Source organism: Zosterops lateralis (assembly GCF_965231275.1).
Source record: "Zosterops lateralis genome assembly, chromosome: 3".
Taxonomy (NCBI): Eukaryota; Metazoa; Chordata; class Aves; order Passeriformes; family Zosteropidae; genus Zosterops; species Zosterops lateralis.
The window spans coordinates 28,963,309-28,978,182 of record NC_139764.1 but is presented as its reverse complement, the minus strand read 5'-3'; the positions used below and the strand labels follow the sequence as shown (position 1 = coordinate 28,978,182).

General features: G+C 35.5%; 1 protein-coding gene across 1 annotated transcript in view; it reads right to left on the bottom strand.

Annotated features, from left to right (window-relative positions):
* BABAM2 (BRISC and BRCA1 A complex member 2) overlaps positions 1 to 14,874 on the bottom strand; it is a 162,505-nt gene that overhangs the window by 98,413 nt on the left and 49,218 nt on the right. Inside the window, exon 6 of the mRNA XM_083857094.1 lies at positions 12,375 to 12,449. Coding sequence (XP_083713220.1) covers positions 12,375 to 12,449 — 75 coding nt within the window. The remainder of the gene's footprint in view (positions 1 to 12,374; positions 12,450 to 14,874) is intronic.

Below are 14,874 nucleotides of genomic sequence, written 5' to 3'. Positions count from 1 at the left end.
AATTGATTTAAACCACACTGATAGATGATTAAGGTGCAGAAAGGAGTTTACAAACAAATTCAACTGAATGCCTTGGTGCTAAGCAAGTGTAAATATTCTACTTCTGCATTCATCCCACTTGAGCCAAGTTGTTCTAAAACTTTTTGGATGATGAAAATGTTTTCAATTGTCATCAAGTTTTTCATTCTAGTGTAGACATACTGTAATGATTTTTCTGCCTTTTAATTTAGTTTCAGATTCAGTAGGTATGCAACCACTCTTTTCAGATGCCTCCCCACTCTCTTTGCTCTTTTCCCTGACCTGTTTTCAGTCTCAAAAAATAAGTAAGTTCACAGAAGCTCTATGAAGATCAGCAGTCAGGTAGAGGAGAGACACAACTGGTTATTCCACTAAATACTGCGACAGGTAAATTCAGTTTGCTATGAAAGGCAGTAAAAGGGGGGCCAAATAGTGAAAACACTTCTCATCTTTCACTTGATAAATCACTACACAAGGACCCATGAGAGAACAGTAACATCATAGTGTAGCGATTCAAGAAGATGAGAGATTAAACCTGTATGAAATGAAACTTCACTATTTCTACTGCTCACAAATGTGATTTTACTTAAAAACCACACCTGTATGTGCCAAAAAACTGAACAAGTCCTGCTAAGCACACTTTCTGTCTTGATAAACAGCATTGCAAAATTAGTTAAATTTCTTTTTTCAAATCCCATTTATACAGATCACTATTACAATTTTCCAAGTTTCCTGGAAATGCATCGTTCCAAACGTAGGAGACTGCAATTTTTTCAATCTTACACGGATCTCCGCTTCTTAATAGGCTTCAAATGACTCTCAGTTATTTTCTATTAAATTATCTTTCTGTGCTATATCTTCTTTTATATTTAGTATTGAAGCACTATATTAACATAATGCTTATTCATACAACTTACCTTTTTGTAACAGTGATAACATTTTTTTATCAGTGGCATATAACTTTCTACACCATTTTTCCAGGAGGGATAAGTTTATTCAGCTATATTCACAAAATTCATAACTAAAGAAGCCAAGGAGAAGTAATTCTGCATACTGCAATGCTGCCTCTCATGAGTCAGAGAAATAATATATGCCTCCAAGTTGCTTTAATAGGTATAGTCTCCTAAATGTGATACTATCATTGCCTGAAGGTCTGTAAACGGGCCTGCAGTTTGATCACACATCTTTTCAAGAAGGAACTGGCAACATGTGGTAAACAACAACAACAACAAAAAAGAAACAAAGAGAATATTTTAGCTATTAAGTTGCTGCCATACAATAAAACTGATGCTGCAAGAACACAATAGTAAAATGCCAGTCTTGTTTATTACAAATTCAGTTTCACAGTTTCTTATGAAACATTTGCTATTGCATCAAGAGACTCTCTCCGGTAATTTCATTCCAACATTTCTTTTGTTTTAGGAGAGCTCATAAAGCACACAGTCCTAAAGCATTGTATTATTAACATCTCAGTCTTTTATTTCTACCAAACAAGTAATATCCACCTATAACTTACACATCTTGAAATAAAGTTTCTAAAATTTCTGATTTTATATTAAAAAAAAAACAAACTTGAAAAGAGAGTTTGAGTCATCATGTAAAAAAGAATATTAATACAAGAGAAACTGCTCTTCTGTTCAGTAGCTCTAGTGCAGCTAAGGTTAATTACACAGAACAAAGCCCAGAAATTACTACCATTTTAACAGCCTTTATTGATATTGTCAAAATAAATGATATACATAAAATGAAATGGATACACAAAGGAGTACATTCTACCTAGAAACGTAAGTGCTCCATTTGTAAACAAAGATGAAACACAGCCTTAAGAAGATAAAATTAAACTTGTATTTTAGTTTAAATATTTTTCACACAGACTGCAAGTCAGGTTACATGTACTCTGGTCTCTGCTTTGCCATTTATTTGTTTTTAAATTATTTTTTTAATAAGTGAAATAGTTACAGTGAATAGTTTTCTTTCATGCAGAACACAGCTCAATTCTGTGAACTTTAAAAAGAAGGTATAATTGAAGTTCTAAGTATCTTCGGAGACACAGTTATTGTCCAAATGTGATGAGGTGTCCAAAATCACCTGAAAACACTCAAGAATAGTAAGGAATGTTATAGTGGCACAACAGTAAGAACCCATAATAGTGGAAAAATGGCCTAGGCGAGAAATCTCCAGCAACTCTGAAGTCTCACAGCCCTTTCTTGTTGACAGGTGTGGCTTGTTTTTCCCTTTAAGAAAAGTGTGTCAAAACGAACTGCACTTAAATGACTGCTAATTTTAACTGTGATGAGTTGTGAAGGTTATAGAAAGAGAGGGGAGAGGACAAACACTGTTCTGGTTAAATAAAGCCTTGGACAAGCTCTCTCCTCAGAGCTCAGTATTCCACACTGAATTTCCATACACCTAGCTCATGTTTCAAGCCCTGTCTGAAAAAGAAAGGTTTTTTAATCATATGTCACAACTCCTGTGAGCAATATATTAAATTAGAACTTGTCAGATGATCAGTTACTAATTTCATCAAATCTATGTAGGGAAAAAAAGTGAAAATACCTACATGTATGTCAAAATGGGAACCTAGGTATAATTTGACCTACATTGCAAGAGCTTATCTAATCATGTAACAATAGTAAAACGAAAATTAAATAAGATTTATTACTTTTAAAAAGTAATGAGTCTAGGTGAAATGAGATAGAATTAATGATTTTATCTAGGACACACATTATAAATGCTAAACAATGAGAATAATAATTTGGAATGAGCTTGTTTATTTTTTGTTAACCAACACATTGTCCTCAGGGTTTTGCAAATGAATCGCTGATTATTTACATACCATCCGTCAGTCATCAGTTTTAGTCAAGACATCAGTCATACTTGTCTAGCATTTTTCTACACTAGAAAAGATGTTACAGTAAAACACAGAGTATCTGATATGTCCAAATATAAAAACACATTCCAATACATTAAAAACACATATATTTCAGTAGTTTATTACTTGAGATAACTACAAAAGCAAAACATTAAAATGACAAAATATGGCAAGAGATGGAACAGCATTATCAGTTTAACTCTATTTCCCTATTTTCTTTCACCAGAAGGACTTCCTAATGGTATCATATGGGTATACTTAAGTGTTATATGTACACTCCAGACAGTTCATTACGTAACTCAAACCCAACATTTAATTCATGGACATATTTTTGCTCAAATTTTGATGTACTGGCAACCTGCTAAGGCCTAAGGAGTGCACCTAACTGCACACCATGAAGCCAAATTAACGCTCCTCCCGACTGCCCCTTCTCTCCCATGGATGTGCTGTTTGCAATGATTACAGGTCCCAGCACATAAAAGACATACAAGTTCTAGCATGAACACCTAAACTGTTAAAACAGAAATAGAGAGTCAAGAGGTCTACGTTTCATTTGTTATTCTTTCACTGTTTTGCTGAGATGCTGCTGGACAAGGCAGACTTTCTTTTAGCCTTCAACATCTGAAGTCTCCCTCTAAAACAGAAAATACCTACATACACCTTCTGTAAACACGCAACTTCCTTCCTAAACAGAAGTTACTAGAGAAATTAAAAGCTTTATAGGAACATGGCACATTATTAGCTAGCAATTGGTGGACAAAATGCTGTGCATTCTTTTGGTAACATGAAAGAAAAACACCACAAATTCTACTTATTTGTGTTTTTACTTTATGTTTTATGGTATTATGATTAATGACACTGTCAGTATCAATTAGACAAAAGCAAATGTGATGGATCAGTTAACCTCAGTATGTTTACTGCTGAGAGTAACTGTTTCAATGTTAAAGCTTTTATTTTTTTTTTTATTTTTATTTTTGGCTTAAACCTCTACACCCATGAAACCAAGTAAAAGTGAGTAGTGTTACTAGATGGTTATTTTACAGACATATATTAAAAAAAAAAAAAAAAACAACAAAACAAATGAAACCTTTTAAGACTGGCAGCCATGAAAGGATTTTGTATATTTCACAAAAAAAAAAAGTTACCAATGCAAATCACAGCATTCAAACCAAGCATGACTAAGAATCATATGAAATCACCATACAGCTGTAGAATTCATGTTAATGCTACTCTTTCTTAAGAAGACATAGTCTAGTAAGCTGAAAGCCAGAACAAAAGAGCCCCAGAACATTAAACCAACCCAGTCCTTGTGAGCTGCTGTAGGATTTAAGCCCTGATCTGAAACCTTAGAAAGAACCCCAGTACCAGAAACTGGCTGTGGGCTCAGCATGGAAACATCCTTCATAACATCCTACCATCATGCTTCATGCACTTCTGTATTTGCAAATACAGATTTGCTGATTCGTGAGTTTTACAGACTATGTGCTACCTTCAAATTCTACGCTCAACAACTTCTCAAATATTTTTTTCCTTCACAAAGAAAGCAGCGGAGAATGAATGCAAGATTTTTAAAAATACATATTTCCAAGTTCCACTTCCCAGTTTAAGACCACTGTACATTGCTTGTTCTACATACTATGGGCGGACCACGACAGATAAAATAAGCACCATCATTATGTAATAACCTGCAATTATTTTTATGGCTATTGAATTCCATTCTTCCTATGCAATACATGAAATGCAAATGTAAAGCAACAGTACAAATTACAAGCCCTAACAAGGCAGTAAATCTGAACCAAGTCACGCAACACAACGTGTCTATAAACTTTCTCACCAGATGCAAAACAGGCTTTAAAAAGCTGCTCTTTTTACTTATTTTTCCTAATTTTTTAAAGGAAATTAATGAAAATCCCCCTACCTCTAGTCATATCTGAATAGCAAATTAATAGTTCTAGCAAATTTGATGAGAATTCACAGAAATTGAGATGAATATTGTAAGATTTATCAGTAGATATGGTGGTCTTTTCCTTTACTTTTGCATTATAAAAATAAAATGTTTAAAAATAAAAGAACTGTCATCAAAAATACAGTTGATTGGAGACTATGATTCATATCAAGATCATAACCTATTAAAATCATCAGCTGTGCAGAATGAGCTGTTCCAGTTGACAGATCTTATTAACAAAATCTTGCAATAAATTACAGAAAAAGCTGATTTTAAAAAATTGCTTTTGGCTTCCAGCATATGGAGCTTAAGGTGCTCCTGACACTAACATGTTTTATGTGGTTTTAGTGACTAGATGCTAAAAACAAGTCATCTAGTTCTGGAAAAGCTGTACTAACAAATTTAGTGAGAATGAAGGGAATTTTTTTTCCCCTCAGAATTCAAATGTAACACATTTTAATCTTAAAGTACACTTTTATACAGCTTTGCTTCCCTTGGTTTGTGGGCAGAAGATATTATGAACAAAATCATGAAAGGATGACTAACTAAATCATAGTGTCTGTAAGTATTTCTGCAGCTCCACTGAACTAAAGCAGCTATTGCTTTACTCTTAACTCTCCAATACCAGAATCAGTTGATTCTGTGACAAAACAAGAGCTGATCTATTCTGAAAAGCTCTGTGAGGTCAATAATACGACTACAATGGTAAGACCAGCCAAGAAACACAAAACAGTGGAATATGAAAGATATTACACACTTTTACCTATAGTGACAGGTGAAACATCTTGCAAAATAAAAAACCAAAACAAAACCCCCAAACATTTACAGCTGACAGATCTTATGTTTTTTAACCTATAATGAAAAACTAGACACTTAAAATATTTCAGCACCAGAAAAGTCTAGTTTTCCAATTTCACAACTTTTTAAACTAACAAAAACATTTCATGACATTAAGATTTTTTTTTTCCCTCTTCGTTTTATTTTTGGCCTCAGTCAGTACGTAAGGTCCAGTGCTTGGAGTTTTGCCTGCTTCTGGCACTGGGCTGCTGCTCTGACAATGGCCAACGGTATCTAGCTAAAGGAGCACTTCCTCACTGGTACTTTGTTGTTATTTTCAATAAAAAACGTGGACAGCAAAAATAAGTTGCAGATTACTGGGCACAGGCTAAAATGAAAGACTCTAAGAGACAAGCATCAGTGACATCTACTACTGATAAATGTCTTCAGCACACACAGTTTGCATTTATTTTCCCAGCCTCTAGATCATGCAATTTACTGTCTTCAGCTGCTACAAACGCTACAGTTTCAAATACTGCCAGTACTAACTTGCACAGACCCATTTCTAATCTAAAATCTCAATGGCTCATTATAATCGTGCATTATAAAGTTTGCCTTTATTAACAGAAGCCCAGACAATCTTTGATGATCCAATATTCCATTTAAGTAAGTGAATGCTGGTAAAGTAATCAATCCAGTAACATCATACTGTCATCTACTTTTAAATATAAACTATTTGCTCCAAATGCTTGCATACATCTCAAGATAAAGAATACTTTATGGAGTGCAATTCAGGAAGTTAACTTCGTGCCTCTGTCACAAAGTCTTAAGTAGTATAATATTAACAGCAATCTAAATTAGCCTAAAAGATCTCTATGTAAAGCATGGTCAGAGTATTGTGAATTATGAGGACTAGATATTATTTCAGGACTATCTATCTGCCTTGTAAACTTCTAGCTTTGTTATTAGTAAAAGAGGTAAAATGACACCAGGCATCACAGACCTGACAAGCTTCATATGGCATACAGGTCCATCATTCTATCCACTACAACAGAAAGAGTATGTGCTGTACAACAGTCTATGCTCCTTTGAGAGGTGGCTGCCTGGCATAGACTAAAACAGTCTAGTGCAAGAAGATCAAGTCAGATCTGAACTCCACATCACTATTACCACTGTTGTGACCTCAACACCCTACAGCTTTTAGTTAGTCAGCTACAAACAATACCAATGAAGTTTAAAAGGGAAAGAAAATATTCTAATTTGGAATATTTAGCTCAGATTTTTAAACAGCATTAGAACTTTTTATACAAGTGCATTTGTCTTTTGGTATTTGCAGCAATTTAATACAAATCTTGCGTGCTGTCAAATAAATCAAACTGCTAAGGCACAACAGTAAAGAAATTGGCCTGGAAAAAAAAATCTCATTTGACCCTGCATATTACATTTTTGTTTGTTTTGTACTATAGTTAATTACTCAGACATAGACAAGTATTGCAGTCTTTTCACAGTACCTGGAATTTGGTCTATGTTGTAAACAAAAGTTGCAGTGAAGTCTTTTAAGAGACTTCCAAATGATGAAATCAGACTAAGGAAAAAAACACAAATATGTTCTTATCTTTCAATTTGAACTTGAGGATAAACTTCTTCCATTGACAGTCTTACACACAACTGTTTGGCCTCTGGCAATGTGTCTAGACAATGTCTGTTATTTATTTCAGTTCTAAAAGATGTACACTGAATACAGTGGTCATCACAAAAAAAAAAAGCATCTAAAGATACAGGTCTGCCTTGTGTATTTCCTTTACACTTCAATACTGAGAAATTATTGGAAGGCTGCTGGTGACGGCATCATAGCTAAATTAGTCCAAATTTAGCTAAATTATTCAGAGCACAACAAGCAAGTACATACCCATAGGAAATGAGTACTTTAAAAGATACATACAAGAAGATGTTGTTAATCAGGGAACATCTTACTTAGTCAAAACATTAAAAACCCACATGGAAATAAGAAGAAAAATATCTAAATGTCTTGTTTTTAACACCATCACTGGCAACATATTCGGAAATCCACCAATACCATGCAATCATAATACCGTCACATAAACAAGTACAATTTGTAAATTACTGAGCTAGAGGTTTTTAATGATTTGTTGTTATGATTACATATGTGCCTCTAGCTGACAAAAACTACCAAGACAGAAAAAAAAACTACATAGAATGAATGTACCTAGGTAGCCAAGAAGGCCAAAGGCATCCTGGCCTGTATCAGCAATAGTGTGGCCAGCAGGAGCAGGGCCTGTGACCATGTCCTTGCATGAGGCCACACCTCAAGTGCTGTGTCCAGTGCTGAGCCCATCACTACAAAAAGGACATTGAGGTGCTGGAGTGTGTCCAGAGAAGGGCAATAGAGCTGGTGAAGGGCCTGGAGCACAAGTCCTGTGATGAGTGGACACGGCACCTAGGGTTGCTTAGTCTGGAGAATTTGAGGCTCAAGGAGGACTCTTATTTCTCTCTACAAACACGTGAAAGGAGGTTGTAATGAGCTGGAGGTCAGTCCCTTTTCCAAGGTAACAAGTAACAGGAGATGAAGAAATGGCCTGCGGAAGAAAGTTCCACAGAGGAGATTTAGATTGGATATCTGGAAACATTTCTTCACTGAAAGAGTGATCAGCCACTGGAACTGGCTGCCCAGAGAAGTGGTGGAACACCTCTGGAAGTGTTCATTTGATGTGTAGATGGGGCACTTAGGGATGGGCATGGGGTTATTAGTGGACTTGGCAGTGCTGGGTTAACGGTTTGACTCCATGATCTTTTCTAACCTAAAAAATTCTATGAAAATTTGAAAGAGGTATTTTAGATGTTGAGCTTCTTAACTTTTTTATTATTACTGTGGCATACACAGTATCTGTAAAAAGGCAGAAATGTGAACTAGAGATTGACTCTCAAAACAAGTATGTACAGTGAATATTTCTCTTTATAAAATACTGTAGAGAAAATTAAAAATGCTGCAACCAACATAAAATAATTTAATTCAAAACGAACGTTAAAAATCAAAAATCCAACTGCAAAAAAATGCAAAGTACACAAAGATTTTCCTGAGCCAAAGCCACATTCTTTTCAAATAAGAGAACTTTAATGAAAGTTTTATCATAATAAACTTTGCAGTAGTTTGAGCCATCAGCTTGATTCTGTGGCTTTTTCAACACAGAGTTTTCACTTGTATCAAATGGATTTGCATAAGAAAACAATTTGAAAGTGGATACAAAGGTCCACATTCAATTAAAAACCTTTCCATTAAAATATAACTTTCTAAAAGAAAAAATAATGAATGTGCTTTTTAAGTTTAGGCCAACATTTTTTTAGAACAGCTCTTTTGCATAGAAAATACACAATGATGTTTTTCCTTTCAAATGTAAAGGAATATGCCAAGAGAAGTTATGAAGCGAGATTTATCTGCTGCAGACATTATACCAGGTATTATGCCTCCAACTAAATAAAATCTGAAGAAATTTTACTAGAATAACTGACAAAATTTTGCTACAATTTTAGAATTCAAAGGAAGAAACACTGCATTGCTCTTTTATCTATCCTCAGTCTCCTTAATACACTCATCTGTTTTACTTTAAATGTATACACACTTGAATGCAATTTTAAATTTAGTGCCATGAATACTTTTGAAATAACCTGGCAAATTTGCCTCTCCAGTCCATAAAAATTCAACTTATGCTACCCCTTCAAACTTTTATTCCTTAGAGGAAAAGTATTCTCACCACAATCAGTAAGACGTTGACAGAATAACATATTAATAACATATTAGGTTGATGAGTGTATTGTCATCAACCCCAAAGATTTTGTAAAGCTGTATTACTGATCTCACACCTTACATCATCAAACCTGAGTACTGGCTTATGATACAAAGCTTTACAGTCATGTAGTGTGATTACCTACTGACATCAATAAGAACTTCAGAGGAACATTAGAAATCACTGGGATACTAGGAGTGATTGATCAGGCAAAAATAATGGTCTTTAATATTTCACCAGATTTTAACACAAGTAGTATTAATTAAACATAAAAAAGAAGATGTCAGAAAAAGCACGACAGGTTTGAACTTTGCAAATCATGACAGAGAAGCAATTGCACACTATGAGGTTGGCTGCAGACTAGAACATAATTCAAACACATTAAATTCTGCAGTAAAATATTAAGCTGTTAATACACTAACAGCCTTCAATTACTCTTCTTCTGCTTGCTCTTCCACCTTTCAGGGTAATATTTTAACAACTATTTCCACTCCATCAATAGATGCTCTATATCATGTACTGTAATCCAGCAGGTAGCATCAAAATCAGCATGGCAGTTGTGATGGAAAATGAACTATTTTATTGCAATACATTAAATGTCTATTTATGTCAAAAGTATCACCCCCCCCCCAAAAAAAAAAAAGACATGGACAGCTTAAAAAAAAATCTCTGTTCTACAGCTTTACGAATGTGGAGTAGTCAGAGCACAACTATTTAAATCACATCAGAGTAGTTACGATTCTACCTGCTTTTATGCTTTGATGTTGTTTATGTAGTTGTCACAAGAGATGACATTCATCTAGCTCAGAATACAGGAAGCTACAGGCAGCAAGGGTATCAGATCCTGCCTGCAACAAAGCACACTGTCATAACCCATGCTGGAGCCTAAATCAAGCCATTTTTCTACTCTCAACAAATACTTCTGGAATAAAACAATATTTCTTCTCCTGTGGCTATTTGGCCAGACTACCTGTCACTTTCCTAGTACAGATAGTTAACTTGCCAGCTTGCACTGCAGAAGCCTGATCAAGAAAACTAAGGATTTCACTAGTACCTTGCCCATCAAGAAGGATCCACTGCTGTAAGAATCTAGGCTACAACAAAATACATTAATTTTAAAACCCCAAAGCTAAGACATTAAGACTTCTGAAATATCAAAATTAAGGTAGACTGGGAAACTTAAGACCCTGCTACCTGCTCTGTGTGTCTCTTCACCTCACACTACTTATGCATGCAAAATCAATACATGTTTTCCTTCAGACTAATGAATCACTCAGTACTCAGGATGAACAAGGGAACAAAGCTCCCGGAAGAGACTTGTGGAGTACTAATGATTTACCCACAGTATACAAACCCTGTTTAGAGAAGATGTTTAGTGAACATGACTGGGAATTATAGTAAGGAGGAGTATACTGTCATGCATTAAAACGTTACTTTTCAGAAACAACAGGAGATTCTATCATGGTGTTCCTACATGATGACAAGTACATAAGTCATACAGCACCTTCCAACCGGCAACTTCTCCCAGAAATTGAAAGAGAGAGGTACAAGAGAGCCCTACAACTGAAGTTATTGAACATATTCCTTCTGCACTTATCCTGAAATTCTTGACTTGTTTAAAATTGATCCTGAAAAATATGGCACTTGGGAGTTCTGGCAGGAGCAGACAGCACAGTTCACATTATACATTCTTAGTCTTCTTTTTTCCCCAGCGTCTTTCAGGAGGAATTCACAGCTATCACGAAGTCTACGTGAACTGTTGCTATGTCCAGCTTAACACCAACCTTCCCAAAAAGGCCTTAGCCAACCCTCTTACATCTGACCAGAAACATTCCCATCAAGTGAGAAGACAAAGTCTAACGAAAGACAGCAGCTGGGAGAAGAGCTGCTACTGAAAGTACCTGCGTACTTTTGAGAACCAGGTCATTACTCAAACATAAAACAATCTACAGAAGGTGGAAAGACCATAGCATTACAATCTCAAACTGTAACCAAAAATTTCAGTCAAGATTATAGTTGTGCCTATCTTTATTTTCATGGCTTGTACCTTGAGACACTTTATTTGGTGAGGACTCACACTTGTGATTGTGATTTAACAATAGTTGAAGACAGTTCTAACAATAAGGCGAAGAGGAGGTAACGGAATCCACTCTGACAAATTCATCTCAACACATTAGTTTTTAAAGATTAAGTAGCTGTTCCTTTTTCCAAATATTTAAAAGTAAAAGAAAGCAGACACATGATTTAAAGGAAAGATGAATGTTGGCAACGTGAACTGAGTCAAACCTTGTCTGCAGTGGAAGTTCTGGCACTTCATTCTGACAGTCATGATAGACAGAAAAACCAGATCTCTCAATGTGTTGTCTAAATATAGTAACATTGACTTTATGATGAGCTTCCACAGTAGTTGCTTCAAAGAGAGACTGTCCCCATGCTGTAAAAACCACTCATTTCAAATTCTTCCATGGTGGTACTTTGTCACAAATTGCTTTTTCTGTTTTTATTTCTTCAGCAAAGACATAAATGCTGTTTTATCCCAACTTTCAAAAGTATCTGGTCAAATTTCTGTTCATTGTGAACAATGAAGCAATCACGGAAGCTTTCAGTTCAACTAATCAGAATCTGTTTTCACTCCATGTTAAGAAATGGTATATTTATTTTGTTTTTTCTGATTCTACTATCAAGACTGCTGATAAAATTGAGACTGTTCATTAAAAATCCCAACACCAATGTGTCATGAAATTCCAAAGACTCACATAAAAGATGCCACTAGAGTGGTACACAAAACAACAATATATCTAACATCACCTTTCCAAAATATAATCCAATCAGACTTAGAAATAGTGAACATTCAAACTCTTGGAAAGCAGGAAGGCAGGAAAGTCAAAATAATTACTAAGGAGATTGCAATAATTCATACTCTCTCACAAATACTGTCAATTTAGACAGTCATTTTTACCTTGAGAAGGTATGTAGGAATATTGCTGAAATCAACAGGCAACTTCAAGAGAAAGCGAGCTGAGAACTCTCCAGTCTGTGGAAAAAAGGTAACATTAATGCGACCTGGTAGCTAAAAGAGAATCACAAACATTCTGAAGATTAAATACTATCCAGAAACATGTTAAAACTCATAACAAAGAGAAGGGTTGAGATTTAAAACAAAACTGCTGAATAGAACTACTGGAGAGGAAAAAACCCTACAGATTTCACAGGTGTCATATGAAAAAACACCTTAAAAAACATTAACGCTCATTGCCAGTAAGTCAACAGCAAAAAGTATTTAGAATAAAACAATGTGCAGGACAAAAAATCAGACTATATTTTGTTACGCCCTAAATATAGATGTATCTTGGCTGTACTCATTTCCGGACAAAGGTCTGGCAAGACCTGCAAGGAGTCTGAAAGCAAAGCTAAAAACCTGACAAACAGATAACAGCATTTAGATAAAACAGAGGCATCTTTACAAACACTGCAGATACACATAAGAGAATTTGAGTTTAGAAAGGTGAGCATGTATCAAAAGTGTCCTCTCAATAAACTTAGAGGGAAAGAGTTTGAAGTAGGTTTTAAATAATTTATTTTCAGAATTATGTAACTCTAAACACCTAGACAACCGTTTACTGAAAATTTGCCAAGCATCCCATACACACTGCTCTTTTTTACATATAAAGGGTATGAGAAGGAAATGGAAAGGATTTCCTTTTTGTTTCATACACTTCCTTAAAACCAGACTTTGTCCACCTGGTTATGAAGCAAGAAGTTAATGCTTTTTTAAAAACAAATGCCTGCCTGATTTCCTCCATATTAATTTTTTCTTATTTCTAATTTTTTTAGTTCAGTAAAGTAGCCACACAGCAGCTATGTTGGTGAGGTATGTTGAATTAGTAGTAAAAAGAGTGTTAAACATTGATTTTATGCAATTAAGTACAAAAAACTGGGATAATTTGGGACAAGCTAACTAATTTGTCAGTGCCAATCTGTTTCTGGGTCTCTCTATCAGGCATGAACTAAAGACAACTCATTCTACCTTTAAGTCACTAAACAAGAAAAAACAAGATCTGGAATGCAACTGAAATCTTCACAATGGTACCTTTCAAGTTATATCATTTGCCAAAAGGTTTGTGTGGTGTTGGGCTGTAATCCACCCTTTTGCCAGCTAGCTAAGAATTGCCCTTAAAATTTGTCACTGGTAGTCACACAAGATAGGCAAAGAAATTGCTCATAGAAACACTACGCAACAAAAAGTGAGTGTACATTAAAGTCCAACTGTGAAACCTTTCCTGATGACACCACTTGTGAGGAGAGATGCCAACTTCTGTTGGCATGATGCTGTACTACTGATGTATGCAGAAAAATCACCAACTTCTTGCGCACATGTAACACGAAGGTTGCTATGATGACAATAAGGGTCTTCACTTCTTATCCGGAGTGAAATGGATATTACGGATAGTGCTTCTCTTCTGGACTTTCAAAAAATGCCATACAACATTTGCCATAAAATCTAGAAAATCATTTTTGGTGTAATACCAAGTCTAATGAACTGGGATGGCCACTGAACAGATGAATGAATGACCTCTGATCAATGCTGTTCTGATCATCAGCTGCTCCAAAAGGTCTACGTCTTTCATATCATTCAATGAAGATTATTTTGCAAATTAATACTTCCAAAGGTGTTCTGGGTGGAGGGAGCAGCCCCTGTCCATGGTGCTCACCTCCCCAGCCTCAACCACCTGGATACAGGCATCAGGTGGAGACAGATGAATTTGTGGCCACATCCCTGATTAGGTATTTAATGGGCTCCTGTATCTGCTGGTAGTCTGCCAACATGAAGCTACTAAGGTAGATAATAATTTGTCGATTTGTTATGTATCTTGGGGACTTCCACTTTAGGAAACTGGAGATAGTGGAACAAAGGTATAAGAATAAATTTCTGTTCCGTTTTGGGTCAGAGTGCTGAATTCTCTTCAAAGTTTTTTTAACTCATGCACCTAAGATGATTGCTTTCGTGACGCTGTGCAAGGCTCATACCTGATTACTTCAGAAATCGGCTGAACTACTATTGATTCCTGAGAGACAGCAGCAGCACGAATTTCAACGACTTCTAGGCAGAGAAGATAAAAGGCCGTTTACCTCCTGATTTTTAGAAAAACAGTCCTATTTTGCTGATCTTTGAGGCTAACAAAACAGTTGCAAAGGACAGGAAAGAGAACTACACAAGGTAGTTTTACAGTTTTGTTTTAGGACACTAGGAAACAAGCCTCTGTCACATATACCAAGTACATAGAATCTTCAAGACTCTCAAGAGCCTTGATGGAGAATGAAGACTTGGAAAAAAGCACACGCTATGGAAAAATCTATAGCTCTGCTATATGAAAAGGATTTGACTCGAAGTGTATTTAAAATTTATTTTATTGGAATATTTTCAATTAAAACAGTATTTAAAGAACTTAAAGAAAGTT